Below are 23,458 nucleotides of genomic sequence, written 5' to 3'. Positions count from 1 at the left end.
GTTGATAAATATCTGAGTGTAGGTGGGTTTTATAAAATGTTATGTTTTCCTTGAAAACAAAAGTGTTACAAGAGGAATGAATATCTATTGGGATCATTTGTTTCTTAAAAATGTTAGTATCTGAACTCTGGTCATATGGTCGCCTGTTGTGTCTTTGGTCATACGTGTGCTAAAAGATATTTTAAGTCTTATTAAAACTCTAGATTCTTCAAAAGCAAGTCTTCTGCCTCTGAATAAATGGAAGCATTTTAAAATACTGGAGTATAGGACATTATTGTTGTTGCTTTTAAAGAGAAGGCTATCTTCATAAAGGGTTACATAACAAGATATGGTTAGTACATATAAAGAAATTAAAAAATATAAAACAAGTCACATAATTACTGTTTTAAGAAGTCATGTATTGAAAGGTTCTGCAGAAAAATAGGAGAAAGTGCTTGACCTGGAATATTTAGAGGAGGTTTTGTGAAGAAAATAATAATCCCTGAAAGTAGCTGGGACTTAGGAAGAATAAAGAAAAGCTAGGGCTTTCATGGGGCAGAGATGTACCAGTTATTAATGGCTGTGTAAGAAATGACTCCAAAACATAATGACTTAATACCACAAGGACCCATTTTAGAGGAGTAAGAAGAAGAGGAGGAGGAGGAGGGGGCGGAGGAGAAGAGCACCCACTGTATGTCATCATGACTCTTCACCTTTTTATTCAGATCCCCTCTTAGACAGAGACAGTGAGTTAATTTTATGTGTCAACATAGATGAGCAATGATGCCCAGTTGTTTGTTCAAACACCTGTCAAGATGTTGCTGTGGAGATATTGTTTAGATGTGATTACACTCATATCAGTAGACTTTGAATAAGGCGAATTACCCTCTAGAACAGGGGTCCTCAAACTTTTTAAACAGGGGGCCAGTTCACTGTCCCTCAGACCGTTGGAGGGCCGGACTATAGTTTAAAAAAAAAACTATGAACAAATCCCTATGCACACTGCACATATCTTATTTTGAAGTAAAAAAACAAAACGGGAACAAATACAATATTTGTATTTGCATGTGGCCTGTGGGCTGTAGTTTGAGGACCCCTGCTCTAGAAAGTGGGTGGGCCTCATCCAATCAGTTGAAGGCCTTAAGAGAAAAGACTGAAGTCCCTTGAAGTGGAAGAAAGTCTGCCCCCAGGACTGCCTTTGCACTCAAGGAATCATCAGCTCTTGCTGGGATGTCCATCCTGCTGGCCTGCCCTGCAGATTTTGGATGTGTCAGACCCTGCAATTGTGGAGCCAATTCCTGAAAATAAATCTCTCTCTCTCTCTCTCTCTCTCTCTCTCTCTCTCTCTCTCTCTATCTATATATATATATATCTATATATATATATATAGATAGATAGATATATAGATATATATATATAGATATATATATAGATAGATATATCTATATATATATACACATATATAGATAGATAGATATAGATATAGATATAGACATAGACATAGATATAGAGATATAGAGATATAGAGATATAGAGATATAGATATATAGATATAGATATATTCTATTGGTTCTGTTTCTTTGGAGAATCCTGATTAGTACAGAGACTAAAGAGCAAGGAGAAATTATGATTATTCTGTATAATCAGAAGGTACTCTGAAGTAAGAGACAGATATCTCTTTTTTGTAGTGGCTGGAAGTGTGTGGAATAGGGTGAACTACATCTAAGAAGAGCAGATTCAAGACTTTGAGAGCCAGACATATTTGATGTGTTTTTGGGTAAAAAAAGAAAAACACATGATGCCCTCCAGAATCATCATCACGGTCAACACAAATGTGGCAGGACAGGGCCCAGAAAGGGTCCTGACGTTGGATCAGGAAGAATTGAGCTTTTTATGTGTTTCAGCAAATTATTTAACTTCTAAACTTAACATCTGTACAATAGAGAGAACAAAACATATCTCAGATATGTAAAGTGGGTCTGACACAGTTAATGTTCAAAAATTGCAGCTGCTCCAAATATTATCCTCACCATTATTACACGTGTAATTATGATGTGGCCTTGTAAGTTTTCCTATGTTCAGCTAAAAACCATTAAACTTACAGTAGGTGACCTGGATCAGTAAGCATGATCATAATAGTGTCGTTAAATATTGTAACAGTAGTTACAAGATACTGAGAAACAAATATGTCTCAGGCAACACGCTAGTGGCTTGAATACCTCATCTTATTTAATTCTCACCATCATCCTGTAAGGCATATTTTTTCAAAGAAGGAAAAGTAGAATCGGAAGAGTTCAAGAACGCTCGCAAGGTCACACAGCTAATAAATGGCAAAGCAGAAATCTCAACCCAGGTGTGTCTGACTTCAAAGCCTGTATTTTTTTTTCCTTTCTGTATTACCTACCACTGACTCGAGGTCAAGCATTACCCGTATGCAGGGACCACATCTGCTTTGTTCATATTAAGAAGCCTGGTGCCTTGCTTGGTGCCAGGCATCTGTAGACACGCATGAATTTTATTTGAATGAGTGAAGGAAGGAAAAAGGAAATAGTTTTCCTTGATGCTGTTTTCTACACCTCTCTGACAAGGAACTGTGCATTTTTCATACTTACCTTGATGATGAATGAAACAGGTTCTTGCCACACTCTTCCATCCACAACAAAGCCTTGGTTGGTCCCATCTGTGGCCACAAAAGTAAAGCAGTCAGTCCAAGAGCCACCTCCCGAGTGCCTGTAGGCCACCTTCCCGCTGTCTACGTCCTGCTGAGTGAAATTGTGTTGGAGCAGCACTGTGCCCCGCAGGTAGAGCTGGCCATGTTGTGGGAGCCGGGCCAAAAGGAAGGTAAGGTTCTCCACTGGAGTGTCAGGGTCGGTCAGCTGAAGGAGGTCAGCGGAAAGCAGGCCCGTGGCCCCTTCGGCCAGTCTCAGCCCCTTGTTCTTGGTCACCACGGGTAAGGCTCTGTCCACGGCTTCCAGTATGACCTCAAACACCCCATGCTTGGTCTGCAGTCCATTGCTGACAATGAATCTGGCAAAGAGAGGCAAGGCAGCCTTCAGCATGGATTCTTGTGTCACCATCTACTGGAATGAAATGATAACAACACACACCTTTACTAAAGGATATGTCGTGTTGGGACTCAAATGAAAAATCAAGGGCAGGTCTTTCAGAGGACACCATTCTATTAAATAAGTCACCAGGTAACACACAAATTGCCCCTTACACATCCAAAAGTATTTCCTCACTCACATCAATGGTAGACTCTTGTGGTGGAGCAGGCAAATGCTGCCAGTGATATTTCTCTGGCTAAATATGGTTCTTTGCCCCAAATAGGAATGTCACATCCAATTAGACCAATTGCATGAGCTTGCACAGAACTCATTTTATATATTTATACTTTTTCAATTGTATTATTGTATTTTTTTGTGGGAATTTAATAAGCTAAATTTTTAAGACTAACAATTGGAGGCCGATCAAGAGCTGAGTAGGCTGAATTTGGCTAATTCACTGTATTTGTATATTTCTTAAGGACAGGTCACATAAATGAGCCATGTAATCATGTCCAACTTATCTTTCTGGGCCTCATTTCCTCTCTTCTGCAAAGTGAAAGATTGACCAAATGATAGCTAAGTACCATCCAACTCTAAAATATCATGTGATGCTCTAATCCCTTACTTTTTCTTGTGCTTCTACATTTGCCCCTTACAAGGTATGTGAGAGTTATGGTAGACAAGGATTTTCCTGCTTTAAAGAAAAGAAAATTATAGCAGAAAGATGATAAGGCAGATAGGAGACAGAGCTGGGACTAGAACCCAGGTCTCTGGACCCCATACCTTCTGCTCTTACAGAGTTATTAGTAAATACTAGTTTAGCAATCCACTGAGAAAGAGTGGTGCATCTGAGCACCACTGCAGAATTATAAAGAGAAAGCTGATGGAACTGGAGAGCATTATGCTAAGTGAAATAAGCCAGTCAATGAAGGAAAAACACCACATGATCTCACTCATTCATGGATAATAGAGACCATTATAAACTTTTGAACAATAATAGATACAGAGGCAGAGCTGCCTCAAACAGATTGTCAAACTGCAGCGGGAAGGCCAGGGAGGGTTGGGGGACAGGAGGTAGGGGGGTAAGAGATCAACCAAAGGACTTGTATGCATGCATATAAGCATAACCAATGGACATAAGACACTGGGGGATAGGGGAGGCTAGGGGACTGTCTAGGGCTGGGGGGGTGGGGAATGGACACATATGTAATAGCCTTTGTAATACTTTAAGCAATAAAAAAAAGAAAGAAAGCTGAAATGATGTAAATTCAAGGTAAGCAAAATCTCTCTCTCAATCTTGAGTTTGTGATACCACAATGTGCTTCTGATTATTATTGATCACTAAATCGCATTATACCCACCACTGCCAATCTCAAAATAAAACTAATTTAAATGATCTTTAGAGAATTGCAATGTGTGATTTTTATTTTAAGGAAAATTTAGAATGTCATTCAATTCAGCAAACAAAATGCACTATTAAAACTCCAAAGTTAGGAAATCACTACTCTCAAAATGAAATTGACAAATTCACCATAGACCCCCAAAATGTACTTCAAAATGATCATGGAGTTGTGTCTATTAGTTTTTCTTCAGGTACTATAGTTGCTAGAAATATTCATGGTGGACACACTCTTACATTTTTACATGAATGTAAAAATCTCTCAAAATAATTTCAGCTGAATATAGCAAGATTAGTTTAAATTATAGAAGAACTTTATGGTGGGTCATATTTACTTATTTATTTTGGTCAAGTTTATTTATTTTATTTCTTTTTATTGGATTTATTGGGGTGACAGTGGCTAATAAAATAATATAGGTTTCAAGTGTACAATTCTACAATTCTTCATCTATATATTGTACTGTGTAGTCACCACCCAAAGTCAAGTTTCCTTCCGTTGTTATTCATCCCCCTTTATTCTCTCCTACTTCCCCCCATGTTGGAGGTTCTTTTTTTAACCAGAGAAGAAATGGGGTTTATATTTATTTTACGAATCTGACAAATTTGACTAACAAGTTCTTTAGTCTTTGCAAAAATGAGTCTTGTCCTTCAAGGTTTGAGGGTTGTTGCCTTGCTTTTGAACATGAAGGACCCTGGAACCAGGTTGTGCGGACACAAGCAGTGGAGCAGCTGGCCCGAGGCAAAGGACTGAGGGAGAAGAGCAGCTGGACACAAAATGAAGGAGATGAGTTTGGCTGACCCAGATTTTGCTTTGAAGGCTGAGCTAAAATGTTTGAGCTTTTTAATAATCTAGTTGATGATTCTGCCTACAAGGAAAATATAATGGTAGAAAATGGAATCTATGTCCAAAGAGTTTAAAATGCTAAGAGAAATATAACAAATACAGCAAATCTCAACATTTCACATACCTAGACTTGTAAAGAGCCTGCTCTGTGTGTGTGTGTGTTTTTTTTCCCTCCACAGCATTATAGTTTGAATACGGGTATCACATTAACTTTAGAATTATAGGTTGAACAAAATTCACCTTGTTGCCTTAAAACAAAACCATCAGCTTTCCTTTCCTCAAACTGAACTTTTAATCAATGTATTCTAAGCAAATAGGGTAAGTTCACTGCTGAATCGTGAAGTGTTAACAAAATTAGTGTTTTTTAAAAAAGAAAATAGAAGCACACCCACAAAAATATGTGTCCAACTTTTTACTTATTAGTCACCTTGACAGTGTCAAAGGTCAAGAGATGTGCATTTTTAGGTATGAAAATCATGGTCTACTTCTCAGGGACAGCTTTCCGCGGGGTGATGCCTTTACTCTGTTGTTTTCCTGTTACTTTTTCTCATGCCCTCCCTGGAGCCTGTCATCAGACCAGAGGCAAAACGAGGAGGCGGCTAGGCATTCCCTCAACACTTCCAATTTCCCCCTTTCCCACTTACCCCACCCAGAAACTCGTTTCATGCCTCCCCACGGACCCTCTTCCACAAATAAAGTGGCCCTCTCTTCCCTACCAGATCCCTCTATCAAAATGTGCTCTTACGGAGAATTTTCAGCCAGCCATTTATGGTTTAGGACAAATTTCAGCCCAGGGCCACATGTTCCTGGTATTAGCATTAATTGTGGAATTAAAGACTCAGTGCCCCATTAAAGCACGTCAACTCTCCCAGGAGAAGGGAGGGGAAGGCAGGTGGGAGGCGGGTTCAGGAGCCAGGAGGTTGGGTGGGAGCTCCGGGCACTGCCAGGGGCTCGATCAGAGGCCGCCAATGTGAGTTTCTGACTCTGTTTTTTCTCTCTGGAGACTGAACTCACCCCGACAATGCCTGACCAACCGGGTCCACAGAGCTCAGTCTCAGGGCGGCTGCATTTACCTATGAGCCTGCGACCTGTGTGAGGATGCTGCTGCTGCTGCCTTAGGATCCAAGCTGCCCGTCTCAAACGCCTCCCTGCCTGGTCACAGAGGTGTGCCCGCCTTGGAACTCGGCTGCCTGACATCAGACAGATGGGAGCGAGGGCAAGCAGAGCAGGGACCACAGAAGAGAAAGAAATATGTTTACCGAGGCCAGTGTTCCCAGCGGGGACAGCCAGGCAGCTGTCTGCACTGACCTAAAGCTAATCAGCCAGTGGTGAAAGGGATGCAGTTTCTAAACATGACTGGCTCAAACCCATCATTCACTTTCACAAGTGACAATGCAGACTACGCACAGGCAGGGAAACACTGCCGGGGGCAGAGGCAGGGTGAGCCGTCAAAGTGAGCCTAGCAGGACCTTCGAGTGCAAGGAGGGCAGCGCTGTTCACGTCTGCGAAGGTTAACCAGATGACCTTCCAAATGTCCCCCTCCTGCCCTCCCTCCCGCAAAGAAACCCTCCAAATACAGCCTCAAGCTGCCAAACAGCGATGCCATGGCCGTGATGGCACCCATTCCCAGACTCGGAAGCTGGTGGTAGCAGGTAGCAGCTCCTTCCGTGGGTCTATTTTGTTTTGTTTCCTTGATCACACTTCCCCGAGAAGAGGCGCAGCCAAGATGACCATTGTTCTCCTGAAATCTGGGGGATGACTCTCCGATTTGTCCTGGTGCTGCCTGGTCTGATTTCACCATCACCATGGTGCTTTCAGGCTTTCTGCATTTCCTGGCAATAGAGTTGGCTGAAGAATCTGCCATCTGTCATGGCATTTAAAGGATAAAAATGGAATCATAAATAGAGCCAGTTCCTTGGGGGGGGGGGGGGGGGGGAGGGGGAGTCCAGCCGGCATGTCAAAATGGAGGACATTAGCATGTTCTTTTCGTGCTCGGCTGCCAGCAGCTGAAGTCAGCTTGCTAATCACTTGGTGTCATCTGTCCTAGAATGTGCTGCCAAATCTTTCTTCCAGGCCAGCAGCACCAAACAATGCGGGGGAAATTTATGATTCACAAAATATTTCTGCAGAAGGTAAAATCTGATCATTAAACGCCCCCTTTCCCCGTTTAATTAATGCTGCCATACCTTACATTAAACAGAGAAGGGGGCGGGGGATCCTCTACCACAGAATTTATCTCTCCGACCCAAGCCAAATTTCTTGCCAGATTTAACAGCAAGCAACATAAATTTAGGTGATTAGATTGGTTGCCTATATTTAATTTTTAAAAAGCACCACGATCACACTTTCATTAAAACAGGCTTTCGGCTTTGGTTCAGCGCCGCTTGACAAACAGCACAGCCGCCCCTGATTGGGTTAGGGAATGACAAGATTAAAACGAGGGCCTGGGGCAGATGCTAGGCTCTTCCGTTATAAATATGCAAACGTGCTGGCCCAACCTCAGAACGACACAGCGAGGAGGTTCCTTCCCCAGAGTGAAGAGTCTCCACCAGTTATTGGTGCAGTGAGGTCTCATGGGAAGAACTCTCCAAAAGGAGGTCTCAGCCCAAACGCAGCTCTGATTCTGGACTTTCAGTTGGGGTGGCTTTCTTTGCCTGTGGGACCCTCAGTTTTTGCAGGCATAAAATGGATACAAACCGTCGCTCTCGAGGTGGCGGTGGAGGGAATGATATCCGGAAAAGGGGGTAGCACACTGCGCGGTGCATGCGGGGGTAAAGCAGTGCTATCGTTGCCATGTGTCAATGGAAGGATTGGGCTCCATCAATGCGTTCAACCTCTGCTGTTGATTTTCTCCCTGTAGACCTGCCGCCTACTCTTGAGTCATTCAAAGATCACCTTCATAATGTTGGCCATTTTCCTGTATTACCTGCACTCTTATTACCTAATACTTCGCTTCATATCAACTCACGTTTTTTACTTCAATCCATGTACTTAAAAGGAAACCTTTTAACTACTAAAAACCACCATAAAGACTACAAAATACATATAAGAAAATAATGTTTTTAATTCTAGCTAGCTATTGTTGCCTGATGGCTTGGAGTCTGCGGCTTGTACTCTCTGTTAAAAAGGGAAAACTGTCAATATTGAAAAGCTGTTCAGGACATATGAGCCCGGGCCTGAGATGTCCTTCTGGCAACCATACGAAGCACAAAGAACACTGAAGGGAATAGTAAGGGAGTGGCTTCTCACTCTTGATTCCCTGCCACCTGGGCTGTCCTGACTCATGTTGCATCTTTTTATCACTCACTTTGGGCCACAGGGCCACCGTCTTTTTGCTAAAAGAAAACCTTGCTCAGAAGAAGTCCAGTGTGGCCCCCAAAGCTCTAACAAAATAAAACAAAGCTCTATTAGTAAGTTGGGGTGAGGGCCCAGGGCCCCGCCAATTCAGCCCCTTGATTCTCTGTCTCTGGGAACCCTGAGGTGTCTTCTGGATATCCCCAAAGCTCTTCAGAACGCACTTAGAACAAGGGACTGGGCCAGGCTAGGGATGGCTGGTTCTCACTGCATCCATCTCACACAGATTCCTCACACAGGACTTACCAAAGCCTCCTCTGCACGGAGGCCCAAGAATTGGGATTTTTATAAATCTCCTGGGTAATTTCTAGATCCTCAAGATCTTGAGGATCTAGAAATTTAGAGATTCTTGGGATAAATGATTTCTAAAGTGCCCTCTAGTAAGGCTTTCTATGGCTGTGAATCAGGTAAGTTTTTAAGTATCACCAAATGTGGAGATTTTGTTTTCCATTCTTAGTTCATTACCACCATTTGATTAATACCTAATATTCATTTATCCATTGGATTCTTCAGCAGGATTACTGGCTTCTCCAATAAAGTTAGTGATGTCTTCCGTAGACTATCTGGTGGGTACTGACGGGGAGGAATGGGAATAGAGGAGAGCAAAAGGTTCTAGAAACAAGCAAAAAATTAAAAGCCCTGAATCTAATAGGCATGGATTAAACCAAGAAGCACCACTGTCCAGTAGTTAATGGGGTGAAAAGAACAATGTAACTTCTTTCCTCCCTTAATATTATGTTTGGTGTTGTAAAGATGGGAGGGGAAAAGGTGCCAGGAAAGGCTATAATAAAAAATGGTAACAGTAGTAATAATAGCAGCTAGTACTTATTTTGTTCTTCTTTTGTGCCACATATTGTTTTGATTTTTTAATATATATTTGTATTGATTTCAGAGAGGAAAGGAGAAAGAGAAAGAGAGAGAGAGAGAGAGAGAGAGAGAGAGAGAGAGAGAGAGAGAGAGAGAGAAACATCAATGATGAGAAAGAATCATTGATTGGCTGCCTCCTGCATGCCCTATACTGGGGATCGAACCCATAACCGGGGCATATGCCCTGACTGGGAATCGAACCATGACCTCCCGGTTTACTAGTCGATGCTCAACCACTGACCCACACACGCCGAGCGACACATACTATTTTAAGTACTTTATATGTATAAGCTCATTGAAACCTTCCAACAACCCGGAGGCAGGTACGCTGAGCATCATTCCTTTTCACAAAAGAGGAAACAGGAGCACAGGGAGAAGTGTGGCTTGATCAGGGCCAGGGGAGGCAGTAAGTGCAAGTAAATGGACCGAGTAATGGAGGCAGCAATTCACCTTAAGCCTGTGCCTCAACCATTATACGGCATCACTTCTTGAGCAAAAGAACCAGTGTGAAAAGGAATCCCTACATCTCCTGTTTTATTTAGTTGATGACTAGCAACATTCAAGCACTGAATTGGTTCTGAAGATATTGATTAATTAAATGATTATCTGCTTGTTAAGGACATTTGTCAAGAGATAAAAAAAAAAGGTATTCGTTCAAACTTCCTTGGGTTTTTCTGTTTAACTATTAAACTATCCAAACCTTGATTCTTAATTCTAAAAAAAAGCAAGCAAAAATCATTTTGACTGGCATTTAAATTGTGGTTATCACAGCAAACCTATTGAATTTAGATGGATAAAAATGTATGACAGAGTGTGGTATTTGAACCTGGGTGTCCTGGTACACGTTACAATTTATGAGGAACCATTGAGTAATACAGGAGTATGCTGCATTTATGTTATTGGATGACACTCCTTTGAATGTTGTATTCTGTCTGACATGGTGAAAGTTATTCAGAGTCCCTGCAGGTATGACAGATGAACCAATGCTCTCGGGGCCTCCTTCTTAATTGGTAAAACTCAGGGTTGGATATGTACCATGATTCCCCCAAAGGCTAGCCCAGGATTTCCTGGTTCTTATCCTAGCCCTGAAGACCTGCATTTCTCTCAAGGACGCTGACTTTGCCAGCTCTGAGAACAGCCAGATGACGGGCCCTCTAGAGTTTCTCCTGCTTTAAGTGACTGGAAACAGATTTCAGTATTTTAAATGAAGGTAGACTTTCACTAATGTCGTTTCCTTGCCTTTCCACCAGATTGTTTTTCATCCCAATGATTTATTTGATGCACAATCCTTGAACAGGTGCACAGCCCCCCATCATAACATTGTTTCTATGGGGAAATATGATCCACTGTATGACAATATGATTTATGATATAGTTACCCAAACACATTGTGTCACAGGCAGTATCTGCTTATGCCAAATGTTTACTAGTAAATACCTTTCCCTCATATAGGAAAAATCCTCAAAAAAGTGGTAAGTTCCTTTTCTATGTCTCCCTTTAGAAGGCATCCTCATGTTTCTACATTCCTCCTCATAGAACAGCTTGCATTGAAATCTGCTTATGTGTTTATTTTTAAACAAGCCCTCATTTCTTGCCTTGCTGCTGTCATTTTAATTGTGCACCTTCACCTTTATACAACTAGGTAGTAGAAGAGCACAGATATACCAGAGCTGGAAAAGGATTCATTTTCCCTTCCTTTCATCTTTCTAAGCATTAATTCAGGGAAGGGGTTCTTTTTTTAAAATATATTTTTATTGATTTCAGAGAGGAAAGGAGAGGGAGAGAGAGAAACATCAATGATGAGAGAATCATTGATCAGCTGCCTCCTGCACAACCCACACTGGGGGCCGAACCTGCAACCCAAGCATGTGCCCTGACTGGGAATTGAACTTTGACCTCCTGGTTCATATGTTAACGCTCAACCACTGAGTCAGGCCAGCTGGGCCAGGGAAGGAATTCTGAAACAGTTAGGGGCTCACCTGAATGTGTCACTGTGGACGGGTGCCTTCCTCTTATGCACGTAGCAGACTGCCTGTCCTGCTATGTCCATTTGGCTGAAAGTCATAATGGGGACCCCAGGGTAGTGGACATATTCCACCCGGCCATATCGCGGTGGGGAGGTGATGACGTAGAGCAGTTCCTCAGGCTTGTCTGTTCCATCCACAGCCAGGAGAGTGCTGGTCGTCAGGAAACCTCTGTCACCTTGCGGCACCACAAGTGGCTTTGCAAGGATGACAATATCACCTACAGGGCAGAAGAGGTTGTGGTCAAGAACCCAAATTTTAAAAAAAAAATGTCCAAGGTCAACAAAAAAAAAAACCCCACAAAAAACAAAGGCCAAACTGTGCAGAAATCAAAACTAGCATGAGGTAGAAAGGTTTCTGTAACTATGATTAATGAAAGAATTAGGCAAAAGCTATGAGTAGATATTACACAGAAGAGGAAACACATATGGCCAATAAAAATACAAATAGATGCTCAATCTCAATAATCGAAATACAAATCAAGATCACAATAAATTGCCATCTCCTAATCGACTGATTAGAAAAATGTGGAAGTCTGGTGACGTGAAGTGTTGAAAAGGATGTAGATCAAGATCATCCTTCCTGTGATTCTGGTAGAACACATTGGTACACAGTTGGGCATTAATTTGTAAAGAGTTGAATATCACGTGCGCCTTGACCCGGAGATTCCACTCCAGCTGTGCACCGGAGAGGAGCACCCCGGAGGCGGGGACCGGAAAGGTCACCGCGGCACTGCTTCTAATTGAAAACGCTGGCAACAACCCAAATGCCTTTTTAAAAAGTGAATATCATATAAACAAACTGTGGTCTATTCATACAACCGAATCTTACACAATAGCAAAATGGATGAACGACAGCTCCCTGCAATCACCCAGAGAGATGCAGCTTACTAACATTTATTAGTTTCGTGAGCAAGTCCCAGAAAACTATAAACAACAGTGAGAAAAAAATGAGCACAAAAGTCAGGATGGAGGATGGGAAGAGGTAGATGGTGGTTACTGTTCATACTGTTCAGGGACTGAGTTGAATGGTGGTTGCATAGGTGTTTATTATGTATTTTTAGAAGAATATATGAATGAATGAGTGAAGCAGAGTGGGTCACACATGGACAGCGATACAGAGTTCCACAAATTAAGGATTATAATCCAATTTTATTCATTCAAAAATATGATCATACCTAAAATAAAGAGCTTCCACTCTGTGCCAGGCACAGGCCTCGGGCCTCTGACATCGTCACACCAATGCTATAAGATGGTGGACTGCCATATTTCCCCGGTTATAAATGAGGAGGATACTAAGGTATAGAAATGCTAACTCATTAATTATTACGCAATTAATAAAAGGTAGAGCTAAAGTCTCTACTCAAGCCATCTGACTCAAGAGCACAAACTAAAACTCTATATTATTTTGTTTCCTCTCTTCAATATATAGGGATTTCTTATACTTCAACACTAAATGGGTGAATAGCCAAAAGGAAATGTGAGTGAAGTAAATGCCAAACCAATTCTAATTTTAAATAGATAAATGTCAATAAAACTTTTAAAATATATTCTGTCCCATGAGGAACTAAGAAGTAAAAATAAAACAGCAAGCAGATATAACTTTTGCCCAGGGCTTCTCATGAGGGGTGATTCTGTCCCCCGGGGGACATTTGGCAATATCTGGAGACATTTTTGGACATAATTTTGGCCACTGTGCAAATCAGAAGACACGCACACCTGGAGGGCCTGTTATTTATATAATAGCTCGCAAATGAAATTAACCCAAGTGCTCAATATTAGGGTTATGATTTAGTCTAACAATTCAGTGTAGTTTCAAAGAGAGATGAACCTATGAATATCAACCCATGAGCCAGGAGGTCATGGTTCAATTTCCAGTTGGGGCACATGCCTGGGTTGTGGGCATTGCCCGTGCAGGAGGCAACCGATCAATGATTCTCTCTCATCATTGATGTTTCTATCTCTCTATCTCCCTCTCCCGTCCTCTCTGAAATCAATAAAAATATATTTTTTCAAAAAAGAAACAAAGAGAATAAATTCGGAACCTCTGACAATGTTAACAGCTTAATGTATTCACAAGTCCTTTTAGGAAATAACCACATGTCAGCTGAGGCAGACTGGTTTCCTTTTCTTTTGGGGCAGGCAACTAGTTTCTATTGCTCAGCCTCCCCTTAGCCTAGAAAGTAATTGCAATTCAGCCACTGGGATATAAGAAGACAGGTACCTGTCTCCAAGCCTCACCCAAGAAATCCTCTCATTTTCCTCCGTATCTCACTTTTGGAGTGACTCCAAGGCCTTCAGAGATGAAGAATCCTAGCTAGAAAGAGTCCCCAGATGTCTGTGAGGAACATAGCCCTCCTCCCCCCACCCCGCTCCCCAGGAATGTATGGTGCAAAGGCGATGAGAAGATGTCTGTCCTAACACATTAGTTGTCTGCCCTGATATATTACTTGTATATTTATGATGAACAAGTCTTATTTTTGCAGAGAGAAACATCTAGCTTATCTGAGAGTCACTTATTAGACATCTTGATGGAATATACATTTTTACAACTGAGAAACCAATAAATAAAATATATTATTATACAGCTCAAAATAAACATCTCACAATCAATCAAACTAACTTAAATTTTGTTTTAAAAGATTCAGGAGAACTGTAATTTTACCATGCACATTAAGTAAGATTTTTATTGCACTTAAGCATCTGATTTAGCTCTGGGGTTCTTGACAGCCAAGGCAAAAAAATAAATAAATAAAAATCTATATAAAAGCCTAAGTGACCATTCAACCATTTGAACGGTAGCTATGATGCACAATGACCACTAGGGGGAAGATGCTTCAACTGGTAGGTTAGATCAGTGGTCAGCAAACTCATTAGTCAACAGAGCCAAATATCAACAGTACAACAATTGAAATTTCTTTTGAGAGCCAAATTTTTAAAATTTAAACTATATAGGTAGGTACATTGTTATTAACTTAATTAGGGTACTCCTAAGGCTTAGGAAGAGCCACACTCAAGGGGCCAAAGAGTCGCATGTGGCTCATGAGCCACAGTTTGCCGACCACGGGGTTAGGTTGTTGCTTGGGCCCTGTCAGCTCCGAATCTGGTTCACCTGCACCAGATTTTCTTTCAATGTGCAATAGAATCCGTGCACTGGGCCACTAGTTAAAAAATAAATAAAAAGGAAGTATTCGGTCAATCAAGCACGTACTGAGGTTCTAAGACTATGCCTGGTCCTGGAAATATATAGATCCTAGACTATATACATATGAATGAAATATGATCCTTACCCTCCTCACTAATCTCTAAGCAGAAGTGTGGGGTAGTGACATTGGGTTTCAAGGGCTTACTCTCCCTTGCTCATTCTCTCCCTTCCTTTGAAATTCATGTTCAAGTAATAATTCACTTTCTGATGATAAAACACATTGATTTAGCAATTTTTTCCTTAAAGCAAAACACCCTGGTCATTAAAGTAGGGTGTGCAGTCATGTTGTGGATGAGTCTGGATAGCCAATAGGCTTTTTGTAAATACTAAAAAATAACAAACATATTGGCTACTGTCATGAACCTCAGAAATCTCAGGCAAAGTAGGTGAGGGGCCAAAGGATTGAATCATAAATGATGGAATTTCAGATGTAAAGAATAAAAGGAAAAGAAGAGAAAAAAGGGAAGGGAAGGAGGGAGGGAGGGAAAACTTGGAGTGCTTACAACAGCTCACTTCTGGTTATAAAACTTGATCCCAGTAAACCTGGGTAGAAATGCTTTTACCTTTTCCCATATCATTGATGGTGATCTGACAGTCAAATGCAGGTGACCTGTTGTCGCCATCCCAGAGGTAGAAGGTGAAGCTGTCTTGGTTTGGGGAATCCATCGCCCCGGTGTGAGTGTATCTCAGTGAGTTCAGGTCCACTTCCTCCTGAGTGCATTTCATGCCAGGGTGGAGAGGGACCCAGTCCCTCCCTGTCTGAAAGGTGCCAGCGTTAGTCAGCTGCCCATGCTTTCTATCTCCAAGCTGTGTTAGTGAACATTTTCTATATTCCCTGAAAACCTCCAGTATAAATGATAGTTCAGAGAAACTCCAGTTCAATTTTTTTACCACTTACCTTTGTTTTTCCTTTCATACAGACATACTAAAACAATTTAAGACTTCGGCAGGGGCGGAGGGGGGTGGTGGGGAGAATAGTGTCAGCCAAAGGGTTTTCACACAGTTGTGGGGGTTTTTGTGGCAATTCAACAGCAATGCTACTTGCGAGGTATTTATCATAAGCAATCAGAGCTGATTAAATATTCCAATTAATGAGAGCAGGTGGGTAATTGAGCTACTGGAATTGATTCTTTAAATATTAAATGTGTTTCACCTGGGGTTTTCTATTTCTTTAGTTCATATCATTGTACAACTAATAAAAACTATATGATCAAACTGGTTTGTTATATGGGTGAAGAAGCTAAAACAAAAATAGAATGGATGTACTTATTTGTTATACATTTTACAGCCTTGCTAAAGCCAAAGGAAAATGATCAAGCTCTCTCTTACTATCTGCATTTATACCCTGAGTCAGCAAAAACATTTAACTGCAAATATCAGAATTGTTTTAAAACAAGTCAACATTAGTTATGCATATATTTTGTACAGAATTCAGTTCATAAATTGTGGTATATTCAATTAAAAGAGGCTCTTATGCTAGGAGGAGTTGACAACCGAGAGTATTAGAAAGTATTATAATAATAAATCTGTATGTGATTAATAATTCCCTCAAAACACATAGCTTTCCCCAAGAATAAGCCATAAAAGTCACTTGACATAATTCAAGAAAAATACTATCTTAAAAATTTACTTTATGATATTATCTTGCACTTTTCCTGTCTGGTTTAAGAGACTAAAACAGAAATTTAAATCACTCTTTTTTTTTCTTGACACATTAATTCATCAGATTCCCAGTTCCTGCAAAACTGCTTTGTCCTCCTCTCCTCTCGCTGTTTTACCACTTCTCTTTTTGCCATTCTTTTGGTAAAGTGTCCTCTTTTTAAGATGTTTTCCCAACTGATATTTGTACACAGCTATGTTCTGTTCCAGTGCTCACAGGGTAAAAATTAATTACATTGTAATAATTAAGCTCACTGTTTCCATCCTAAGATCTGTTTGCAAATTTAATTACTAAAAACAGATTCTCTTTCAGGGTTTAAACTGGTCAGCCTACAACTGTATTTAACCTTTTCCTTTGTAATCTTTTCTCAGAAAGTCCGTACAGAAAATGATATCTTTTGCTCTCTTATCTCCATCTAGTTCCCCACTTGCACTCCGGAATGCGAGCTTTGACTTGACAAAGTCATTTGCAAACCACCAAAGAGGAAGAGAGTCAGATTCAAGGTGGTGAAACTAAGGGAAGTCAACAAGAAAACAAAAACCTGGAGACATTCCAGGAGGCCTGGAGGCCTGGTCCCTGGTTCTGGAGAGTCTTGGAGATGCCCTAAAGAGCTGGGAGAGAATTACGTGGCGCCATGCTGGGAACCCGGACCCATCTGGATTGCCGCGTATCCAAAAACACTTCAGTTCCCAAGCCACCCAAATGTGTGAGCTCTCACTGCATTTCTGCTTCATTACTCTCTGAAATGAATTAAGGACACAGCTGTACCTCAATTTAAATCAGTGATTGCTCTTCACTTTGATTCTCTATAGTACCTACAATCTATTCTAAGGCGATCAAGCTGTTCCACACAGAATGAATCCTTGCTGCCTATGGAGGAGTGTCTATATGGCATTAAGAGTTAAGCATTCAGTCAGATAATCACACTGGGGATGGATGGTGGTGGCTGTTGCCCGCCGTAATCCACCATTCAAATAAGCAACTGATGGATTACCCAAGTGACCTTTGCAAGTGTCTGATCTGTAATTTGTGTTGGGCATCAGGCACACGGTTTGAATCACTTGTTAAAAACTATCTTTTCTCCATTGTATTGACTCTGCTCCTTTGTCAAAGATCAGTTGGCTGCGTGTGTGTGTGTGTGTATGTGTGTGTGTGTGTGTGTGTGTATTTGAGGGACCTCTATCCTGTTTCACTGACCTATTTGTCTGTTCTTTCACCAATCCCACACTGTCTGGATTACTGCAGCATTATAGCAAGTGTGAAGGTCAGATAGTATCAGTCCTTCAATTTTGTTCTCCTTTGATGTTGTTTTCCTTATGCATTTTGCCTCTCCATATAAACTTTAAAGTCAGTTTATTGATAGTCACAACAATTGCTCTAAAGAATAAAATTTATTTTAAATTTTTTAAAAAAATCTGGTGGGAATGAAGATACTTTAAAGATTCTCAGCAGAAACTAGACAACTAGCTTTACCCTAGCAACTTGCTCCGCCTCCCCCCAAATTTAGGTACAATCTCAGTAAAGAGGGAGCAATGAAGAACCTTAATATTGGTTGAATTTACCCTGAATTCAGTAAGAAAATTTAGAATAGTGTGAGTTATCCCCAAACTAGGAAAATTAAATGTTCTACTTCTGGGGAAAATATGGCTATTAGAGAATAAATTCAGTTGTAGAAATTTGTGAATTGAGAAAGTTTATATCAGCGATAGCTATTTTGAAAAATAAAGGTAAGAAGGCCACTAACCTTAAGCTGAAGTTGCCCGTTTTGGGGAAGCCTGTCAAATAGATAGTAAATCTCCTCCCTGGGAGTGTCTCCATCTGTGGCTGAAAGAACAGCACCAGAAATAACACGAGTTTCGCCCATATCCATGGTAATTTCAGCCTTCCTGTAAAAAGAAAGCGTCTGGCTTGATATGAAAATAGAAGGTATTGCTTTAGCAGGGGACACTCATAATGACTATTACAGTTTCCAGTCTTCAACAACGAGGAAATAATATTCAATATCCTAATGACTGAAAATGATGAGTCAGTCTCATACAACAGCCTCTCATTTCCCTTTACACATAGAAGTCCTAAAAGACAGTCAGCAACAATGCATATGCTATGAGGTAATCACATACTTCTAATTGTTTACACACATATAGAACTTTACAAGTTTATGTTATAACTTATTTTATAAAATTATTTTGTTTCTAATATTGTTTTTCATACAACATCAGCTCCATGAAGTAAGTGGTTCAGGTATGATTGCTCTAATTTTACAGACAGAAACTTACAGAGATTAGACACCCACAGAGGTCCTTTGATAATGGTTTATGATCTGCCACTAGGAGTTTGGTGATATTTGGGTAATTGGTGGCCCTCTACGTTCCTCTCCGTCTCCATGGTAATATCTGTGAAAGGATTTACTACGGGGTCTGTCACATAGCTAGTGTTCTCTTCACGGAGAAGTAGAGAGGAAAGTGTGCCATAGTCTGAATTACACTGAAAGAGACCCGAGGACAAGAACTTTGCAGGTAATTTCGTTGGGAAGTACTTCCAGGAATAGGAGATAGAGTGAGGAGGGAGAGAAGGAAGGAGGAAGCAGCAACAAAGGGTGTTTTTACTGCTGTGGGGCTGAGTGCTGCTGGGATCCTTTGAAGAAACGTGTGAAATATGCCTCAAATTGTGCTTTGCAGGCTAGGAGGCTGGGATATTTATCTGTCCACTGTCTCCCACATGTCAAAGGCTGTCCCGAGTGCTTCCGCTGTGCCTGAACACCAGCTGGATGGGCCACTGCTGCTTCAGAGAAGCTCTGAGGCAGAGAAGGGAGCAGCACAGTGTGGGCACAAGGGGTGGGCGCTGACAGTGTGCACAGCATGTTTCAGCACCGCCACAGCCGCAGTCAGAGGTGGGCTGTGGGGATGTGGCCCAGGCAACCAACAGAGTTTACTGCAGCATCCACAAGGAATGTCAAAGAACTGGTGTCAAATGCCCTAACAGGTCCAGTAAGATGAGAAGAGCCAATACATTTGGTAGGAATCAAGGGAGCAGCTTTAATAAAGCGGTTGAGGATGGAGACAGTGGGCAGAAATGGAGGAAGTGAACATGATCTATTCTTTCTTTTATTTTTATCTCTATTGTTAAAAGTATTATATGTCCCTTTTTTTCCCATTGATCCCTTCTAGCCTTTACCTGTCCCCTGCCCCAGGCCTTCACACTATTGTCTGTGTCCATGGGTTATGCATATATGCAAACAAGTTTTTTGGTTAATATCTTCCTGCCCCCCCCCCAAGTTTGAAATAAATGAGAAATGGGTCATCTTTGTAGTTTCAGAATGAGGATACCTGCTTGTAATAATAATAACTAACACTTATGAGCTCTCACTATGCACTAGCTCATTTTTTCAAGCAGTTTTACATAGTTTAATTCACTTAATCCAGGGGTGGGGAACCTTTTTTTCTGTCAAGGGCCATTTGGATATTTATAACATCATTCACGGGCCATATAAAACTATCAACTTAAAAATTAGCCTGCTATATTTGGTCCAACATTTAGTTAACTCACCCCTAATGCCTTGGCAGGAACAGACAAATGATTTTACAGTACTTATATAGCCCACGGGCCACAGGTTCCCCACCCCTGATTTAATCCTTGCAACAACCCTGTGAATAGGATATGTTATTATCCCCATTTACAAAGAGGTTGACAAAGAGGTTAAGTAACATGTTCAAGGCCGTATTCAAGGTCACACCACCAGTAAGTGGCTGAACCAAGGCAATCTGGCTCCAGGATTTGCTTGCTCAACCACTAACTCTATCCCTATGTTTTGTTAGAAGAGGAATAAAAAGAGAGATATTGGAAATGCAGAAGAAAAAATATTATGGAGTGCATTCTGGGAGGAGGCAAGAGGTGATATACCCAAGGACACAGCTGGAAGGAAGAGAAGTGGGAATATAACTTCCTCACCACAGGACAGAAGGAAAGAAGAAAGGAAAGAGAAAGGAGGGATTTCAAAGCAGGGTCAGAAGAGATTTGGTGATTCTGTAGGTGAAGCTATCCCAGGAAGTTTAATAGCAAGACTGTAGCAAGAAATAGTTAGATAGAATTGAGTGTCTTAGTAATTTTACCTGTCTGGTCTTGATTTTCTTAATATGGACAATAATATCTACTTCCCCCAATTTTGGTGTTTTTAAGGACATAATATTTGTGAAAGAATCAAACACACTATCACATAATAAGCACTTAAGAAACACCAGTTTCCACCTCTTTCAGAAAGGAGGTTTCATAATACTGCAATATCCTTCCTATTTTCTTTTTTATAAATAATATCAAGTGATACCAATCCAACACTCTAGCTAGAGAAGAAATTTCTGTTGGGTGCTCTTAGTCAAACTGACGTCTGAGATGCAACCCTCCAAAATACTGACATCAGTATTTCCCATAATGCTTTTCAAGGGCCTTGCTGGTGGCCCCTAAGATAATAGCAGGAAAGTTGGCAGGGACTTGTCTGAGGCCCTCTTTTCTGCAAAGTGGAGGAGACTCTGGGAGTTTACACACTTTCAGAAAGTTGTTCACTTCCTGATGAAAACTTGGACTGTCTACTCAGCTTCTCACTGCACCATTGACTATAGAGATGAAGGTGGTCAAAGGGCAGACACTTCTCTACACTCATCACTGGAAAACAAACGTCTAAACTTGTCCAGTTGCCAATAATAAGAGAAATGGCTGGAGCTATCCTATATAATAAAAGGGTAATATGCAAATCGACCGAACGGTAGAAGACCAGTTGCTATGACGCACACTGATCACCAGGGGGAAGACACTCAATGCAGGAGCTGTCCCCTGGTGGTCAGTGCATTCCCACAGGGGGAGCGCCACTTAGCCAGAAGCCCAGAAGCCAGGCTCATGGCTGGCAAGCACAGTGGCAGTGTTGGGAGCCTCTCCTACCTCCGCAGCAGCGCAAAGGATGTCTGACTGCCAGCTTAGGCCCGCTCCCCCCAGGAAGTGAACCTAAGCTGTCAATTGGACATCTCCTGAGGGATCCTGGACTGCGCGAGGGCTCAGGCCGGGCTGAGGGGCCCCCCCAATACCACCCTCCCCCAGTGCACAAATCTCAATCTCATGCACCAGGCCTCTAGTAGAAATATAATTGATAAAGATTGTACCCTATGATCACACTCTGATCAACTACAGAGGGAGATCCTGAGAAAGTCTGCAATTAATAATATCAACCCAGAATGTTTAAAGAGCTATTATTTTTACATCAGGTGGCCAGGGATGTTGATTCATATGGAGCATGGTAGAGGGCTGGTGGACAAGGAAATACCAAGTAATAGAAGTGGCTTTGGTATATCTCCCTCAGCCACTCTTAGTTAAAGGTTTGACCAAATCCACAGTGAGGACTTTCTGGAGTTAACAGTGTCACATTTTAGTTGAATCTACATATTAACTACACTTTGGTGCATGTGTTTAAATATTTAATATACTGATCATTTTATATTGTATGTTCAGTCATTCTTAATTGTTTAAAATTAAGTAGAACTTTTAGAGAAAAACCAAATAATTAAAGGGCTCATTCGAGAATTGTTAAGAAGTAGTTACATTAACTAACATTTGCACGTAAGTTCTAGGTGCCTGGGTAGGTGGGACAGACTGTGATAGACAGCAGCAACAAAAGACTTATTTCTCTCAGAATAAGGCTGCATTTACACCTAGCCTTCCAGATCAGAATTTTATAGAGAATCTGAAGGGGACTCTCTTCAGGTAGCTTACTTGTTCAGCGTGGGTTTCTCATCATTGACCGGGGTGACCTCTACTGAAATGGTCTTAAGTATCTTATGTTTCCCATCTGACAACTGGATTGTAAAGTCATCAGCAAGGTTCTCTGAATCATCGTGCACATACATCAACCTCATTCCTGGAAAAGGGGAAAAAAAGGGAGAAAGTAAATCTTTCTTGTGATTGGACAATTCCGAAACATAGCACAGATAAGTGTTTAATCTCCAAGCCATCATTAATCAGTGCAACAGGGTGAAATTAAACTGTTTTGTGCAGTAAGAATATCCTCTTAGCTCATCTAAAAATTCCTATTTAAATACTTTAGTATTTGATAAAGGCCTATTTAAAATAAATGAGAAAATGGTATAGTATTTGATAAACTACATGAGAAAAAGGTGTCAAGGTGCTCACATGAAATAGAAAATTAGTACATTACTTGGGGAAAATTATACTTAAAATCCCCACCTCAAATAAAAAAACAAAATAATTCATATGGAATTATGAAAAATCTTATTCATAATATGAGACACAGAAAGCCAAAACAGTCTTGAGAAAGAACAATTTTTGAGGACTCACAATTTTTTATTTCTATACTTTAAAACGTAAGTTATAAGGCAAATGAAATATGAAAAATCTTATTCACAATATGTGACAAAAATAAAACATTAATATTTAATTATCTCTTAAACATCAATCTGAATCTATGAAAAAGTGGGCAAATGGCATTATCAGGTAATTTACAAAAGGTGAAACATATATGGTCAATAAAAATAAAAATAGGTTCAACTTTACTCATCTAAGAATTTTTCAAATCAAGATAACAATGAGAAACTATTATTGACTAATAAATATGCAAAGTTTTTAAAAAAATAATATTCATTATTGACTAGGAAATAGGCATGCTTATGCATATGGTGGCAATGGCCATTTTCCCATACAAATATTATAAATGCTCACCTTTTGTTACCAAGTAATCTTATAAAAATTTATGAAAAAGAAATACTGAGATGTACACCAAGATTTATGTTATATAAATATATGTAAAATATGCTTATTGATATGTAACTTGTAATATCAAGAAATTAAGTTATTTGCATAGTTTAAAATAAAAGACAGTTTGTATAAAATCACAGTGCAGTATGTCTATAGAATGAAAAACTGTAGTTAACACAAACCATGTTTTCAATTAATATTTTAAAAGTAAAAAAGATGCTTAAAATAATCATAAACAGATTGTATAATCTGATAGCAGTTTTTTAAAATATGTTTTAAATTGATTTTTTTTTAGAGAGAGAGGGAAAAGAAGAGGGAGAGGGAGAGA

The 23,458-nt window shown here is 40.5% G+C and overlaps 1 protein-coding gene across 2 annotated transcripts in view; it reads right to left on the bottom strand.

Moving 5' to 3' along the window:
• The window catches only part of FREM1 (FRAS1 related extracellular matrix 1), a gene marked incomplete at both ends in the record, with an annotated part of 120,585 nt that overhangs the window by 41,265 nt on the left and 55,862 nt on the right, over positions 1 to 23,458 (bottom strand). For both annotated transcript variants that reach the window (XM_081103710.1, XM_081103711.1), the window contains 5 exons: positions 2,592 to 3,006; positions 11,469 to 11,733; positions 15,281 to 15,472; positions 18,118 to 18,263; positions 22,132 to 22,276. In XM_081103710.1, coding sequence (XP_080959836.1) covers positions 2,592 to 3,006; positions 11,469 to 11,733; positions 15,281 to 15,472; positions 18,118 to 18,263; positions 22,132 to 22,276 — 1,163 coding nt within the window. The remainder of the gene's footprint in view (positions 1 to 2,591; positions 3,007 to 11,468; positions 11,734 to 15,280; positions 15,473 to 18,117; positions 18,264 to 22,131; positions 22,277 to 23,458) is intronic.

The sequence above is a fragment of the Myotis nattereri genome, assembly GCF_964212035.1.
Source record: "Myotis nattereri genome assembly, chromosome: 12".
NCBI classification, from domain to species: Eukaryota; Metazoa; Chordata; class Mammalia; order Chiroptera; family Vespertilionidae; genus Myotis; species Myotis nattereri.
This window is presented reverse-complemented; position numbering and strand designations above follow the sequence as displayed.